This window comes from Macaca thibetana, chromosome 4, assembly GCF_024542745.1.
Source record: "Macaca thibetana thibetana isolate TM-01 chromosome 4, ASM2454274v1, whole genome shotgun sequence".
Lineage (NCBI taxonomy): Eukaryota > Metazoa > Chordata > Mammalia > Primates > Cercopithecidae > Macaca > Macaca thibetana.
The window spans coordinates 37,982,779-37,999,484 of record NC_065581.1 but is presented as its reverse complement, the minus strand read 5'-3'; the positions used below and the strand labels follow the sequence as shown (position 1 = coordinate 37,999,484).

Below are 16,706 nucleotides of genomic sequence, written 5' to 3'. Positions count from 1 at the left end.
CCTGGACTCAATCGATCCTCCCACCTCAGCCTCCCAAGTAGCTGGGACTACAGGCATGCACCACCACGTCCAGCTAATGCTTCTAATTTTGTAGAGATGGGGTTTTGTCATGTTGGCCAGGCTAGTCTCAAACTCCTGGGCTCAAGTGATGCTCCCTCCCTGGCTTCCCAAAGTGCTGGGATTATGGGTGTGAACTACCACACCCTACTCCATCCTGTACTTCTTTGTACTTTTACTACATGTGTATGCATCCATAATCGGGAGATAGTATTTTTTCCATATGTAAGTATATCTGTTATTTAACCCAGTCTCCTAATAATCCAATCTAGGAGTATCTCTGTTTAGAGATTAGTTTTAGAGGGTGTAATAACTTGACCAAGGTTTCTAGATAAGTAAGCTCAAGGCTGATTCCCAAGTCAATGCTTTTAACCATTGTTCTCTATATTCCTCTGGCTGTGACATTGATGCCCCACGGACTTATTAGTTATCTGATTCCCTTTCCATGCTACATGTCAAACTGCCCCTGAGAAGAGACTAAATATGACCTTTCACCCTCCCCCTAAAACTCTTAATATCTTGCACCCAACAGGAGCGTGATCTGTCTTTATTCAGAGATACTTCCTTCCATTCCCCCTAAGCAGTCTCATTAGATGGGGAAACTGCCAGAAACTCACTTCGAGGAAGAGAAGGGTGGGACCTTGCCTGATTTCGTTAATAGCTTGCAGCAACTTTTAATTATCCAAGTGTCAGCTTTACTGGAAAGGATGAAGCATGCAACCCTCAGGCTCCAAGATGGTGATGGTGTGTGTATGTTGTGTGGGGGATGGGAGATATTAGAGAAAAGGGGAACCTCAGAAAATCAGCCCCCCAGAACCAAGACATCCTTCCTTCCTCTTTATAGCCACATGGGGGCTAAGCTGAGATATGGGATCTAGTCTAAGCTTAAGGGTAGACACACACCAGAACCCAATGAGGGGTGAGGGGTATTGTGGTCTGCGCCCTCCAGCAACCTAGAGGGTGCATGTGGGCCAGTGTCCAAAGGGTGTGTGGATGCACCGAGGGTTAGGAGCAGGATGACCCCCAGGGAGGGAGTATTATAACTGTGGATATTTATAAAGAAACAAGAAACCAACATTTACCAATACTTAATATATGAATTGACAATGGCACTCCAGTGTGCTTTCAAAATATCAGGATGTATCCAGGCCACATGTACAAAGTGGATTCATGGGCCTTGCCATCCAGTTTAAACTAAACTCATACAAAATGGACAAAGGGCCTATTAAACAGATCCCTGCAAAGAAACCATGGACTAAACATACTAATTATCCAAGAATAAGCAGTAAGAAAATGGCAGAGCTAACATTTCACCTACTCCCAATATTAGCCCTTTGTCAGACACATCAGAGGGGGAAACCTTAAGTCAAACACATATTTCTACCCATCCACTGTTGTGTGTGTGTGTTTTAAGTGGGGTTACCTGTTGCCCAGGCTGGAGTGCAATAGCGTGATCATAACTCACTGCAACCTTGGAGCTCCTGGGTTCAAGCTATCCTCTTGCCTCAGCCTCCTGCATAGCTAGGACTACAAGATGTGTGTCCCAATGCTCAGCGAATTTTTACTTATTTTTTGTAGACTGGGTCTTATCTGGCCACGACTTTAATATCAACACACCGATCTATATTTTTTCTATGCTGCATAATAAATTATACTATTGTTAAAGACTAGGCCGGGCGTGGTGGCTCATGCCTGTAATCCCAGCACTTCGGGAGGCCAAGGCAGGCGGATCATTTGAGGTCAGGAGTTCCAGACCAGCCTGGCCAGCATGGCGAAACCTCGTATCTACTAATAAAAAATTAGCCGGCATGGGGCGCATGCCTGTAATCCCTTCTCAGGAGACTGAGACAGGAGAATCACTTAAAACCTGGCAGGCAGAGTTTACAATGAGCCTAGATTGTGCCACTGCACCCCAGCCTAGGCGACAGAGCAAGACTCCGTCTCAAAAAAAAAGAAAGAAAAATAAAGGCTGCCGAGCGCGCGGTGACTCACGCCTGTAATCCTAGCACTTTGGGTGGCTCAGGGAGGTGGTTCACAAGGTCAAGGATTTGAGACCAGCCTGGCCAACATGGTGAAACCGTCTCTACTAAAATACAAAAATTAGCCAACTGTGGCAGCAGGTGCCTGTAATCCCAGCTACTTGGGAGGCTGAGGCAGAATTGCTTGAAGTGAAAGTTGCAGTGAACTGAGATGGTGCCACTGGCAGTGGTATGCCAGCTGGTCCAGCCTGAGTGACAGAGACTCAGTCTCAAAAAAAAAACAAAAACTCAACTTCACACTAAAGGTGAAGGAAACTTGAATCAGGAACCGAGAGTAATATAGGCAATAGTTTTTCAATAAACTTAACATGTTCCAAGGGGACATGCTCAAAATGTTTTACTATCAGTGGGAGAAAACTGACAAAAGCTTCGGTGGTTAGTTTGGTAATAGGTATGTATTTGTTATCTCTAGATCAACCCTGTCCAATAGAACCTTCTGCAATGATATCTTATGTGAGGTGGCCACTAGCCACAAATGGCTATTGAACACTTGAAAATTGTCACCATGTATCCTATTTGCATAGCTTTAAAATTTTAATTTGGAAAAGGTTATTTTATTAGGTCCCCCATGCCAGATATTGCCCAAATCTTGACAATACTGGTCCTACCCCTTGACCATACCTTCGTTTCGGGAAGGTGACTATCCCAGAAATCCTAATGGTGAAGGAAGGCAGATTTAGGCTGAAAATTCCTTTCTCCTCCTCCAATTCTTTGGCACTTACCAAATGCTCAATAAATGCAGGTTAGCAATGCCTCTGCATAGACGACGATTGGAAGCCATGAGTTAAGACAAAAGGTTTTTATTCAAAAAACGCCAAGTATAAAAAAAAAAAAATAAGATCTCTTTTATTCCCCTGTACAGTATTTCACTCAGATAAAACCAGCAGGCTACCTGCTGCTCAAAACACAGCCCCAGAGAGGATCTGGAAGGCACACCATCCAGAACTGCTTTTCATAATTATGCTATATACACAGTCAGCAATGCCCCTCCCCACCACCCACGGAGCCGGGACCCACCTGGGTAAGCAGGTGAGGGGCCCCACAGAAGTCAGGGAGCTGCAGCACTGTCCCGCCTGAGTCCCGTCACCCCACAAACAGAGCAAGCGTCGCAGCCCTCCCCCAAAAGGTCCCCAAGTCAGAGGAGGAAAGGAGGAAAGAAAACTAGGGCAGCAGCTATGGAAGCTTGGAACAGGAAGGGAACCAAATAAATAAATAAATAAATACATAACATTGACCTCCAGGTTAGAATGCGCATCTTTCAAAACAAGAAACAAAAACAGGTAAAATAACTTAAAGGCAAAATTTCTTAAAAATTAGATCAACTACAATCTTTTTGTATACTACCATGCCAACTGTACACACATTTACAGCTTTTCTGTTGATTTGCATTGTTTGTGCATTTTGTGTGTGTGTGAGGTCTTGGCTTTGAAACAGTTAAGTAAAAACCAAAAAGGAAGACCAGTTCACTCGGAGTTTTACTAAAGGAGGCAGAAAAAAGGGCAGGTGGCTCAGCGTTTGGCCCTGTAGCCTCTTCCATGGCACCTTTCATATGAAGGAGGGGGTGAGGGAGGACGGGAGAGAAAAATAGGGAACCAAACCCAGGCAGATTTTTGGAGAAGCAGCAGGTAAAAGAGGCAAGTTCAAGTATTTCTCCCAGCACAGCCGGAGTCCCCACAGAAGGCACTCAGAAGAGTCGGAAGAGGTGACAGGGACTTAAAATGGTGCTAGTCCTATCCCAACCCAACCTGTTTCCCCCCTACCTGACCCATCGCGGCATTCAGCAGAACTCGTGATAAGGAAACAGCTCCATGGTAGGGTTCTGACCCACCCCCACCCCCCACCCCCGGGATATTTCAGAGTCCAGCAATGCTGGACACCTATGAGAAGGAGAGAGTATCTATGGGAGGAGTTGAGGCCTAGGACCCCTGGAGAGTCTCTCTTCCCCACTGTTGAGAGGCAGCCTCCAGGGGCCTGGGGTCTGGAATGAGTTGTAAATGTTGTTCCTGTATCAAGCACTGTCCTGCTTGGCGAGAAGTGTCACTGGTACTCGGGAAGCTGGAGACAGAAGCTTCCCCTCCCTCGGGCATCTGACAGAGAGGGGAGGACCTGCCAGAAAGGCTGCTATTTGCTGGGCCCTGGTGACAGGCTGTGGAGGTGGATCTCAGCAGTTTCTTGGGGCAGGAGAACATCTTGCATCCATGGATGGTTCTGGATTTCTTCGAAGGTTGGCCTATCTGATGGTCTCAGGGCCAAGCACCATCTAATGAGATGCTGACACTCTGCAAGAAAGGAGGATAGACAGAGGTTATGAATGACTCAACTTGTTTTTATGCTGCAAAGGTCTTCCCCATTTGCTTCTCAGAGGCCCACAAGTCTGGGGTCCCAGGGAGGCCAAGCACTTTCTAGAACACTGTGCTGGGTACCCTTCAATGGGAAGGTATTGACTAATATCTGGGTCCTTCAGTCTGCTTTCAGCTAAAGACAGACTCTCTTAAACCTGTGGTTTTCAAACTTCAATAGTGGGGGCCTTTCCCACAACACCCACTCACCAGAAATAGGAAGGATGATGACAATAGATTTTGATGAGACACCACTGAGCATGATGAGATGATTCAACTCACCTACCAACTTACAAACATGAACACCACCCACATTGAGGTCACTGGTACCGAAATATTTGGAGGTGCTGACTTAAAGGAGATGCTAAAAGAGCTTTTAACTTTTTACTCCTTGGCAAAACAGCCAGGAGTTATCAGGTTTCTGCTGGTACCTTTAACAAACTTTCTGGGGAAGCCAGATTGTCTTTTCTTCTTAATAGGCTCACACATGCTCTTCCTCTGACCTCTTAAGGAAAGCTCAAGTGCAAACCACGTGATTTATGAGGCCAGCTCTCAAATGCAAATCACTCACCTACAATTCTAAGCCAAGGGTCAGGGCATCTACTGGAGAGTGAAGTTCTCCAGAATTTCAGACTGTCACATGAAGACTAATAGCCCCATGGAGACCAATAACCCCATGGCCAGGGGCTTCCATCAGTTACCTGAAGAGACCCTCTGCCTGAAGAAAACTTGGCCCCTGATGATCTCTTCGTCATGCTCGAAAGGAATATCTCCACACACCATATCATACAACAGGATCCCCAGGGACCAAACTGCCGCCGACCTGCCATGGTAGCGATGGTAGCGGATCCACTCTGGAGGGCTATACACTCGGGTCCCTGTGAGCCAAGGGAATAGAAAACACACTTTTAGCAAAAACAAGCACAAAGCAACCAGATAATATATATGACTCTTTTTAAAAATAACCCTTCTCTCAGGAGCTGGGTGAAGTCCATTTTTCTCCCTGGGCTAAGGAGAGTGGAGGCGCAGCTTATGGCATCTCTCCAACCCAAAGCATTAACTACCTCTCTGCTAGCCCAAACCATAAACAAATTCTTTACAAACTGCTCCAAGAAACAAACACAGCTGGCCGCAGACCCAAAACCTGAGGCTCTGTGAGGCAGGGCCGCCTGCGAAAGGATGAAGGGATGCATGTCTGCACAACCAAGAAAGGTATCCCATAGACTATCCATCCTTACACTGCATTCACCACAGCCCAGGTGAGATTCTCATGGCCCACAGGATCCAAGCAAGGATGCTTGCACAACATCCTAAGTCAAAGATGCCCTTTGGGAGGCCTTCCTCCCCACCCGATGCGCGCAGGAGCAGACACCCACACCCTTTCCTCCCTAGACTGGAAAGGTAGACAGAGCTGCAGGGTTGGTTTCAGACCACGTGATTCCTGTTTACAAACTTTGGATAGTAAAAGAAATAGGAGGGGCCATGCCGCTGGTGCTCACCAGGGGGCAGCAAAGACTTGAAGGAAAAAACATGGGAGGACCCGGCCAGCCATTAACTGTTAAATACAAAAAATGCAGCCCAACCCAGCGTCCTCCAAGGGCAAATAAACATAAACCACAAGCCCGAGTCACAAGTTTTGAAAGGCTGTCGTTTGTTAGGTTAAGCCGCTCAAATGATGACCCACCCTCCGCAGCTTTGATCTCAGGCTCTCCATTCCTTCTTTTCAGAAAGAACCCGCTCCAAGCCCCTCCCTAGGATAGGTTTTCATCCTCTCTGCGGAGACACCCAACTAATTTTCAAACCAACGACAGATCTTATTTCACAACATTCATTCCTGACTCTCACCCCATAACACTAAAAAAAAAAAAAAAAAAAAAAAAAAAAAAAGGCCACCAGTAATAACAGTTCCTATTCCTTAACCTTCCCTAGATCAGAAAGGAGGAAAGAACTGCAGCTCTAAAACTACCATACAGAAAACTAACTCCCTTATAAAACAAAACAAAAATTACAAAACCCGCAATTTCCACCTCTTCCCCCGCCCCCATCCTTTTACTGGCGGGGAAACTGGGTCAGACTTTAGAAAAATCTGGGCTACCGCCGGTTGCCCACAACCTCTTATTCATCGGGAAAGCTTGGAACTCACTGAATTCCACTTGAAGAATAAAATCATGCCAGAAACATTACAGGTTCAGCTGGCTGAAAATCCCCGGCTTTACTACGCTGGGAGGCTCTCCTGCGTCCCTCCCCGGCTAGCATCGAGCCAGGCGGCCCAATGACCTTTACAAAAGGCTGGCGCGGGAGACTGGCCGAGGCCTCGGGGCTGGGCCGGGCCGAGTCACCTGGGCAGCTCCCTCCCGGGCCTGGCTCACCATCGAAATCCGTGTAGACGGTGTCCTTGAGCAGCGCCCCCGACCCGAAGTCGATGAGCTTGAGCTCGCCGCGATTGAGGTCGATGAGGATGTTTTCGTCCTTGATGTCGCGGTGGAGCACCCCGCAGTTGTGGCAGTGTCGCACGGCCTCCAGCACCTGCCAGAAGAAGCTGCGGGCCAGCTCCTCTTGCAGGGCCCCCCTTTCCGTGATGAAGTCGAAGAGATCTTGCACCGGCTCGGGTCTCTCCAGGATCAGGACGAAACTGTCGGGCCTCTCGAACCAGTCCAGGAGCCTAATGACGCCGGAGAAGCCCGAGCTCACCTTCTTCAGCAGGACCACTTCCATGGGCACTCGGGTGCCATTGGGCTGCAGGGGCGAGGGGGCCGCGTTACGGCGGGAGTCGGGGTCGCCCCTCACCCCACCCACTCATTCTGGGGGTCGCTCCTGCAGGGCACTCACCAGCTCTCCCCAGTCGGAAATCCGGTCCTTCTCCACGTGTTTGATGGCCACCTGGAAGCCCCAGAGTCTCCGTCAGGTCCCCTCGCCTGGGCTAATGCACGCCCGTGCGCCCCCCGCCCGGCGCGCCCTCCCCACCGCGGGGCGCCCACTCACCGGCAAGTTGTCGGAGACGCGGATGCCTGAGTAGACCGAGCCGAAGCCGCCGCTGCCCAATAGCGGGCCCACCTGGTACTGCGACTCCAGGGGCTCCTTCTCCTTGCCTAGGAAAGGGGGAGAGGCACGGGGACTCAGTGCCGGCCCGCGAGCCGCCAGCTCCCCACCCAGCAGATCCCGCCGCCGCCCCGCATCCCCGGGCCGGAGGCGGGAGGGTGCTCTCACCGGGCGCCAGCTTGGTGGCGTGCAGGTCGTTGCAGGGCGCGGCGCGCAGGTGGGCAAGCGAGTTGATTTTGGACAAGAGCATCCCAACCTCCAGGATGTCGGCGCAGGGACGGTGCCCCGAGGAGCTGCAGCAGGAGCCGGAGCCGGGGCTGTGCCGATGGCTATGCCTGGGGCTGTGGCTGCGGGTGGCGTTGCGGCTGTGGCTGCGGCTGGCGCGGAAGGCCGAGGGCGAGTCGGAGGACAACTGAGGGCGCTGCCGGGACTGGCGGCGGGAGGGCGCGCCAGCGGGGTCGGGCAGCGCTGAGAGCGGCGGGGTGAGTGGCTCGTGGGGCTCGTGCGGCAGCGCCGCGGGGCAGGAAGCTCGTGGCTGCTGCTGCTGCTGCTGCTGCTGCGGGTCCCGCCGCCGCCGCCGCCGCCGCTGCCACAGACTCCTCTCGGGCCTCCTCCGCCACCGCGGCCGCTGCAGCAGACGCCCGGCTCGCCCCGCAGCCAGGAGTAAAGGGGAGGAGCGCGCCGGCGGGGAGGGCGCGCGGGGAGGGCGCGGCGGGCGGGGACGGGGCGGGGCCTCTCCGGGAGGCCAAGGCGGGGAGCAGGGCTGCCGGGCCGGCAGAGGGAGGAGAGGGGGTGGGGAAGCGGCGGGACGGGGCGACTCCCCTCGGCCCCCGCCCCGCGCGCTCCGTGGCCGCGCCCCGGCCCCGCCCCCGCCGGCGCGTCTCCACCAACCAGAGGCCGACTGATCTGCATAACTCGGCGCGCCCCGCCCCCGCCCCGCCCCGCTCTCGCGGTCAGAATGGTCTCTACGCCGCCACGACGTGGCGGGAAGGAAAAGGCGCCAAAATGGAGGGGGAGGGGCGCGGGGCGTGAGGGGAGGCGGGAGCTGGGTGTAGGGCCGCGAGGGAGGAAGGATGGGGAGGGGCGTATCGATTCAAACCCAAACAATAACAAAGCCATCAAAGGCCGCCCGAGGCCGGCTCTGCGGCTCTCTGTTTCGCGGAGGTTTTTGGGTCAAGGGCTCGAGCCGAAGCATAACAAGTTGCGCGGAGACGACGGGCGTTGGTGTGTCAGGCGGGGAGGCTGGCGCGCCGGGTGTGGGACTGTGTGTGGGGATGCCGACGAGGGTGGTCTTTCTGTGTGACTCAGACCCGAGACCTCCAAGTCGGCTGGGGCGGGCTGACGTCGCGCTGTAGGCTGGGGGCGGATTCTGGGGGTTTGTGTGTTGGGGGGCGCGTCGGGGGCGAAGGATCCGCAGGACATGAGTCACGGAGGGAGTGGAGGAGTCAGGCCTGGAACAGAACTGGAGGCGGGAGCCCCGCTCCTGCGGGAAAGGGATGCAGCCCTCGGTCGCTCCGGCCGGCTAAAAGCTCAGCCGCAGGATTCCCATTTTAGAAATGCAAAAAGGCACCAGCGAATCCTGATTCCTGGGAAGGGATGTGTGTCAAAGGGCCGGGTAAAGAGGAAATCACGAAGCAAATGTTGGTGTTGTGATGCCAGATGCTGCCTCAGCCCCTTCTGTGAGGGCGGAAAATTTCTCATCTAAAACGAGGGTGGGAGAGTGCGCTTGACTTCACCAGTTTTCACGTTGTAGTCACCTTTTCATCAGCCTGTTATTACCGGGAAGGCAATACCAGCAATTATTGGCCAACCCGAAGTCTTGTCTCAAAGGAAACCCCCCACCCTCTGCCTCCCTTGGAAATAACCCGGAACACTGACCAACTCCACTTGCATCCTTTGTCCTTTTAAACTTCATGTAGAGTTGATAACGACGTGTGAAATGAGTAAATTAAAATACTATATAATCCATAAATTGAATTGTCAGTGGCCTAAGTAATTGAAAGCTAACTACATTATATTTTAATTTTTTCAAGTGCCTGCCTGCCATTTAAAGGAAAAATTAGGATCCCTATAGCTCGTCGTTAGTAAATTTAAATGTTTCCTTTAAGAGTTTTCTACAGTGCTTGCTTTATAAAAGTGCCCAGATCCTCCACAACTTTTATGAATTTATCCTACGAAATATTACATATTTTCCTTTTGTTTGTGTACTGTGACCGAACTCATTCATTTTTTATGACTAGGAGAAAACCCAAGGGAACCAGAATTACTCCCTTTTTGCAGATAGGAAAATGAAACATAAGTAGGATGGCACAGGGTCATACAGCAGCTAAGAGAGGAGATGAAATGACCCAAATTCAACTCCTGAGTATTCAAAGCTTTCTGCTTTTCAGGGTCTAAAACTGTCCTTGGCACTGAACAAGACATCACTAAATGTATGTGATTCCCACTTCCATCCCTACTACCCTCCCTTTCCTTTCTCAAACCCTCAGATGTAGTCAGACAGAACTATTCCCACTTGTTCCCACTCACCTAGCACTTGACAGACCCTTTGCCTTTGCAGAAGCAATAAACCTGTCCTGGGAGTGCCCTCTCTACCTCTCCACTTTTATTCAAAGCCTTTCCACCCTTTAGGAAACAATTGTAGTTCTACCACAGATTGATGAACAAACTCAGAGCATTGGTTCACTGCCTACTAATCTGACAATCGGGATTTTTTTTTTAAATCCTTTTTGTTAATTTACTTTTCCATTATACTTTGTCTTCCTATTCCTTGAATGCATACTCTTTTTTTTTTTTTTTTTTTGAGAGGGAGTCTTGCCCTGTTGCCCAGGCTGGAGCGCAATGGTGTGATCTCGGCTCACTGCAACCTCCACCTCCCGGGTTCAAACGATTGATTATCCTGTCTCAGCCTCCCAAGTAGCTGGGATTACAGGTGCCTGCCACCATGCCCAGATAATTCTTGTATTTTTAGTAGAGACGGGATTTTACCATGTTGGCCAGGCTGGTCTCGAACTCCTGACGTCATGATCCGCCTGCCTCGGCCTCCCAAAGTGCTGGGATTACAAGTGTGAGCCACCGTGCCCAGCCTCCTCAAATGCATACTTTATCCAACATTTGTTGATAAAAGAGACTATAATGGATCCCAACAAAAAGACCATAATTAAAGTCAATTTATACTAAATTTAAATGAATTAAGTGGGCTTAGGGAACATAAAGGTTGAGGGCAAGGGCTTTAAACTGAGTTAGCCTGGTTTCAATTCTGGAACCTGGCAGCTACTTGTTATGTGGCATTGGTCAAGTTAACCTTATTAAGCTTTAGACAGAATGGAGATAATAACAGCACCTACCTCATAGGGTTGTTGTAAGGAGCAAATAAAACTCTTGTTTGTAAAGCGTATAACCCAGTACAGAGTAAACTTCTAATAAATATTAGCAATGATAATGGCAATAATGTTGGTCGTGGTTATGACGATGATGTTTTTCCAAATGGTCTTATGCCTTGGAGGTATCAAAGGTAAAATACTGGATTAATAGTTGGATTTTTAACCATTTGGGGAGAGATGTGATTTCAAATAGTTGTTTCTAGTAGGTCTTTTAGGCCTTTTAAAAAAAAAAAAGTTCAACCTTTTTCACTTTTTCTAGGTCTTTGAAGGACTAAATATTTAATTAGTTAGAGCTAAAGTGATTAACATTTAATCTATGTACTTTATATGGTGGGGGCTTCACAGCTGGAAGTTACAAAACATGGACTTTGCTTGGCATACAGCTTTGATTTACTTAAAATTGCTTTAAAAGATAATTAATAAACATTCAGATGTGTTGTGGGTCAAAAGTTACTCCTCGAGAGCAGGGAACTTGATGTTTTGATTGATCGAAATATAGTCTTAATAAAATTTAGCACTATTTGTGCTATCTCAAAGAATCTAACAAAGAATCAGAAAAATCACCCTAATAATTAAATGACAAGTGCTTTTGGAAAGATAAAAGGCCATAATCATGCTAACATTTCTCTGGGAAGAGGAGCATTTATTAATATTAATTTGAACAATATCCAAATTAATCCTTAGGTGGTTTTCATCTTCTGCCTGATACGCGTTTAATCAAGTCATTGTCAAAGGAATGACTTCATCCAGGGACTCTATGTTTATGCAAAAAAAAAAAAAAAAAAAAGCAATGACTTCAGCAATTTCTCTAGTCACGGAATTTTTTTAAAAAACAAGTTTAGAAGAAAGTTTGAAAGGGATATCTGTACACAGTTTTTTAAAGTGTCTGTAAGTCTAGTCAATGCATTTATATAACTAGGATTGTATAACTAAGACTCTATATGCTATTTATAATTAATCAGGTAGAGACATATTGAGTCTATATCACTCATTTATCTCCTAAAAAAAAATGTACTTAGTTTTTTATTCATTTTATTTAGTTTATTTGTTTTTGAGACAGAGTCCCACTCTGTCACCCAGGCTGGAGTGCAGTGGTGTGATCTCAGGTCACTGCAGCCTACCACTCCCGGGTTCACGCCATTCTCCTGCCTCAGCCTCCCGAGTAGCTGGGATTACAGGTGCCCGCCACCACCCCCAACTAATTTTTGTATCTTTAGTAGAGACGGGGTTTCATCAGGTTGGCCAGGCTGGTCTCAAACTCCTGACCTCAAGTGATCCGCCCGCCTCAGCCTCCGAAAGTGCTGGGATTACAGGCATGAGCCACTGTGCCCAGCCAGACAGGAAACATTCTAAATTTAAAAAGACTAAACTAAGCCCACCAGGCATGGTGGCTCACGACTGTAATCCCAGCACTTTGTGAGGCCAAGGCAGGAGGATTGCTTGAGCTCAGGAGAGCAGCCTGGGCAGCATAGGGAAACCCTGTCTTTACAAAACAAAACAAAAACTGACTCTTTTTTTGTTTTAATTTTCATTTATTTATTTTTGAGACAAAGTCTGACTCTGGTCGCCCAGGCTTGGAGTGCAGTGGCACGATGTATCACGGTGCACTGCAGCCTAGACCTCCTGCGCTCATGCCATCCTGCTGCCTGAGCCTCCCACCTAGCTGGAATTACAGGGGTGAGCCACCATGCCGGGCTAATTTTCACATTTTTTGTAGAGATGAGGTTTACCATGTTGCCAAGGCTGTTCTCAAACTCCTGGGTTCAGGTGATCCATCAGTCTTGGCCTCCCAAAATGCTGTGTTTGTTGTTGTTTGAGATGGAGTCTTGCTCTACCTACCAGGCAGAAGTGCAGTGGCACAATCTCGGCTCACTGCAACCTCTGCCTCCCGGGTGCAAGCGATTCTCCCTGCTTCAGCCTCCGGTGTAGCTGGGATTACTGGCGCCTGCCACCACACCCGGCTAATTTTTGTATTTTTAGTAGAGACGGATTTTCACCATGTTGGTGGGGCTGCCCTCAAACTCCTGACCTCAGGTGATCCACCCGCCTAGGCCTCCCAAAGTGCTGAGATTACAGAGATTACAGGCGTGAACCGCCGCGCCCGGCCCAAAGTGCTGGTATTACAGGCATAAACCACTAAACCCAGCCGAAAACCTTTTTAAATTGAAATCATTGTGGTAGTGGGAGACACTTAGGATATCCACCATGTCCCAATTTCAGAATGATCAGGGAATCTATGTAATCTATGTAGTCATTAGAACTAGAACTAGTTCTTGTCTTTTTTTTTTTTTTGAGATGGAGTCTAGCTCTATAGCCCAAGCTGGAGTGTGGGGGTGCGATCTCGGCTCACTGCAACCTCCACCTCCGGGGTTCAAGCAATTCTCCTGCCTCAGCCTCCCGAGTAGCTGGGACTACAGGCGCCCGCCACCATACTGGGCTAATTTTTTGTATTTTAGTAGAGACGGGGTTTCATCGTGTTAGACAGGATGGTCTCGATCTCCTGACCTCGTGATCCATCCACCTCGGCCTCCCAGTGAGGCACCACGCCTGGGTAGTTCTTGTCCTTGATAAGGATATGATAGTTATTTCCTTTTTTTTTTTTTTTTTTTTTTAAAGACCCAGTCTCGCTCTGTCGCCAGGCTAGAGTGCAGTGGTGTGATCTCCGCTCACTGCAACCTCTGGCCCCTGGGTTCAAGGGATTTTCCTGCCTCAGCCTCCAGAGTAGCTGGGACTACAGGCACGGGCCACCACGCCCAGCTAGTTTTTGTATTTTTAGTAGAGATGGGGTTTCACCATGTTGACCAGGATGGTCTCAATCTCTTGACCTTGTGATCCGCTCGCCTCGGCCTCCTAAAGTGCTGGGATCACAGGCACGAACCTCTGTGCCTGGCCTATTTCAGTTTTATAAATCTATTTTAGCCAGCAAGGTTGGGAAAAGAAAGGGTTATTTTACAATAAAGTATATTTAAATTAATTACCAATTCATTTGTTTTTTGTTTTTTAGAGGAAATAAAAGTAACCTAGATTTATTTTTGGAATTTTGCACATTAAATACTGACAGTTTGAGTAAAAATATTTACTGAAGGCATTATGCACAAAGATTTTATAGTTCCTGAGTATTGCTGGATAGATGAATATAAAAAGGAGTAGCTTAGAACATATAAAGGCTACAGGAAGCCTGGAGACTATTATAAAATACCTTATTAGAAGACTAGGAAAATGTATGCCTCAGATCAGAAGGACCAGGCAGACACATGAACAAAAACGCTGCATGTCTAACTAACAAAGAAAAGGGCCATCGTGTCTGTGCGTGTGTGTGTGTGTGCGTGTGTGTGTGTGAGAGAGAGAGAATGTCTTCTATCTAGGAGCTGGTGAGGGGATTGTCTACCATCTTTTAAAAGTAAAATAAAATTGCTGATGTAAGACTTTGGAAAAGCCACAAAGTTCATCTAGGTGAAATAAAAAAAAGTGCAAAAAATATTTCATGGAACATCCTTGTAAGCACTACAAAGAAAGTGATGAAAACATTTCTTTACTGTGTATCTAATTTGTCATCTAATAGTATATAGTCTTATTTTTCTGTATTTGTCTCATCTCTACAACTAGATTATAAACATATTGAAAGAAGAAACCATCATCCTTTAATTGAACATAAAGGCTAAGTAATGAAAATCGGCCGGGCGCGGTGGCTCAAGCCTGTAATCCCAGCACTTTGGGAGGCCGAGACGGGCGGATCACGAGGTCAGGAGATTGAGACCATCCTGGCTAACACGGTGAAACCCCGTCTCTACTAAAAATACAAAAAATTAGCCGGGTGAGGTGGCGGGCGCCTGTAGTCCCAACTACTCGGGAGGCTGAGGCAGGAGAATGGCGTGAACCCGGGAGGCGGAGCTTGCAGTGAGCTGAGATCCGGCCATTGCACTCCAGCCTGGGCGGCAGAGCGAGACTCCGTCTCAAAAAAAAAAAAAAAAAAAAAAAAAAAAAAAAAGAAAATCATCGGCGGGAGGGGCAAAAGAGATAGGTACTAAAAGCCAATATTGAGCATCAATGATGTGCTAGGCATTGTTCTATTTATATCCTCATATCAATCCTATGACGGGGGCATTTTTACTATCTTCATTGGTTTACAGATAAATAAACAGGAACAGAGATAAGTAATTTGCCCAAGGCTACACTGTTAAGTGGCAGAGCAATCTCCTACTCACCATGCCATTCTGCTTTTCCAAGGAACACAAAATGAGTTTAAGAGATTTAACAGCAAGGCACAGTGGCTCATGACTGTAATCCCAGCACTTTGGTAGGCTGAGGGTGGGATCACTTGATCCCAGGAGTTCAAGACCAGGTAGGCCGATATGGTGAAACCCCGTCTCTACAAAAAATACAAAAATTACCTGGGTGTGATGGCATATGCCTGTAGTCCCAGCTGTTTGGGAGGCTGAGCTGGGAGGATCTGCTTGAGCCCAAGTAGCAGAGGTTGCTGTGAGCCTTGATCATGCCACTACACTCCCACCTGGGCTATAGAGTCAGACCCTGTCTCTATCACACAAACAAAAAAAGAGATTTAACAAGGTCTTCTGTGATTAAGTTCTGATAGTATCATCCACAAAGTCAAGGTTCAGAGGAGGCTGAAGAGGTCTGGGGAGGCTCCATGGAGGATGTAGATCTTAGGTCTTTTTTTTTTTTTTTTTTTTTTTTTTTTTTTTTTTTTTTTTTTTGAGACGGAGTCTCGCTCTGTCGCCCAGGCTGGAGTGCAGTGGCTGGATCTCAGCTCACTGCAAGCTCCGCTTCCCGGGTTTACGCCATTCTCCTGCCTCAGCCTCCCGAGTAGCTGAGACTACAGGCGCCCGCCACCTCGCCCGGCTAGTTTTTTGTATTTTTAGTAGAGACGGGGTTTCACCATGTTAGCCAGGATGGTCTCGATCTCCTGACCTTGTGATCCGCCCATCTCGGCCTCCCAAAGTGCTGGGATTACAGGCTTGAGCCGCCGCGCCCGGCCGATCTTAGGTCTTAATGAGTAAAATATAAATAGGTAGGAAGGAGAGAAAGAACAGGGTGAGTAAAGTCAGGAAGTGAAGCAAAAGATGCTTTGTGTTATGTTTTTTGTATTCCCCAACGCACGTGAAATGAATGAATAAAAGTTTTTTTTCTTTTTTTTTCTTTTTGAGACGGAGTCTCGCTCTGTCACCCAGGCTGGAGTGCAGTGGTGAGATCTTGGCTCACTGCAACCTCTGCCTCATGGGTTCAGGCGATTCTTCTGCCTCAGCCTCCTGTGTAGCTGGGATTGCAGGCGTGCACCACCACACCCGGCTACTTTTTGTATTTTTGATAGAGACAGGGTTTTACCATCTTGGCCAGGCTGGTCTTGAACTCCTCACTTTGTGATCCATCCGCCTCAGCCTCCCAAAATGCTGGGATTACAGGCATGAGCCACCGCTCCCAGCCTCAAAAGTTTTTAAAATCAAAATCAAGAAGCCAGAGACAGAACCAGTAGGAGCTCCTGATGTCATATTGCAAAAGGTGAAAGAAAAACATGATAGAGATTTTATTTCAGTCTTTTTTTTTTTTTTTTTTTTTTTGAGACAGAGTCTCACTCTGTTGCCCAGGCTGGAGTGCAGTGGTACGATCACAGCTCACCACAACCTCCACCTCACAGGTTCAAGCGATTCTCCTGCCTCGGCCTCCCCAGTAGCTGGGACTACAGGCATGCACCACCATGCCCAGCTACGCTTTGTATTTTTAGTAGAGACAGGGTTTCACTATGTTGGCCAGGCTGGTGTCAAACTCCTGACCTCATGATCTGCCCACCTCAGTCTCCAAAAGTGCTGGGATTACAGGCATCAGCCACTGTG

The 16,706-nt window shown here is 48.3% G+C and overlaps 1 protein-coding gene and 1 long non-coding RNA gene across 2 annotated transcripts in view; both read right to left on the bottom strand.

Moving 5' to 3' along the window:
- Window positions 1-16,706, bottom strand: part of LOC126952843 (uncharacterized) — a 195,649-nt gene that overhangs the window by 57,343 nt on the left and 121,600 nt on the right. The window lies entirely within an intron of this gene.
- On the bottom strand, window positions 2,881-8,139 carry PIM1 (Pim-1 proto-oncogene, serine/threonine kinase). The gene is made up of 6 exons (XM_050787803.1): window positions 7,643-8,139; window positions 7,418-7,524; window positions 7,265-7,315; window positions 6,805-7,171; window positions 5,137-5,313; window positions 2,881-4,375 (listed from the first exon to the last, which is right to left on the bottom strand). The coding sequence occupies exons 1-6, from the start codon at window positions 7,722-7,724 to the stop codon at window positions 4,218-4,220; spliced, it is 942 nt and encodes a 313-aa protein (XP_050643760.1). The 5' UTR covers window positions 7,725-8,139; the 3' UTR covers window positions 2,881-4,217.

Coding starts and splice junctions, on each gene's coding strand:
- PIM1 (XM_050787803.1), bottom strand. CDS start 7,724: ATGCTCTTGTCCAAAATCAACTCGCTTGCCCACCTGCGCGCCGCGCCC. Junction 7,525..7,642: donor CGCCACCAAGCTGGCGCCCG/GTGAGAGCACCC, acceptor CCCCTTTCCTAG/GCAAGGAGAAGGAGCCCCTG. Junction 7,172..7,264: donor TTTCCGACTGGGGAGAGCTG/GTGAGTGCCCTG, acceptor TCGCCCCTGCAG/CCCAATGGCACCCGAGTGCC.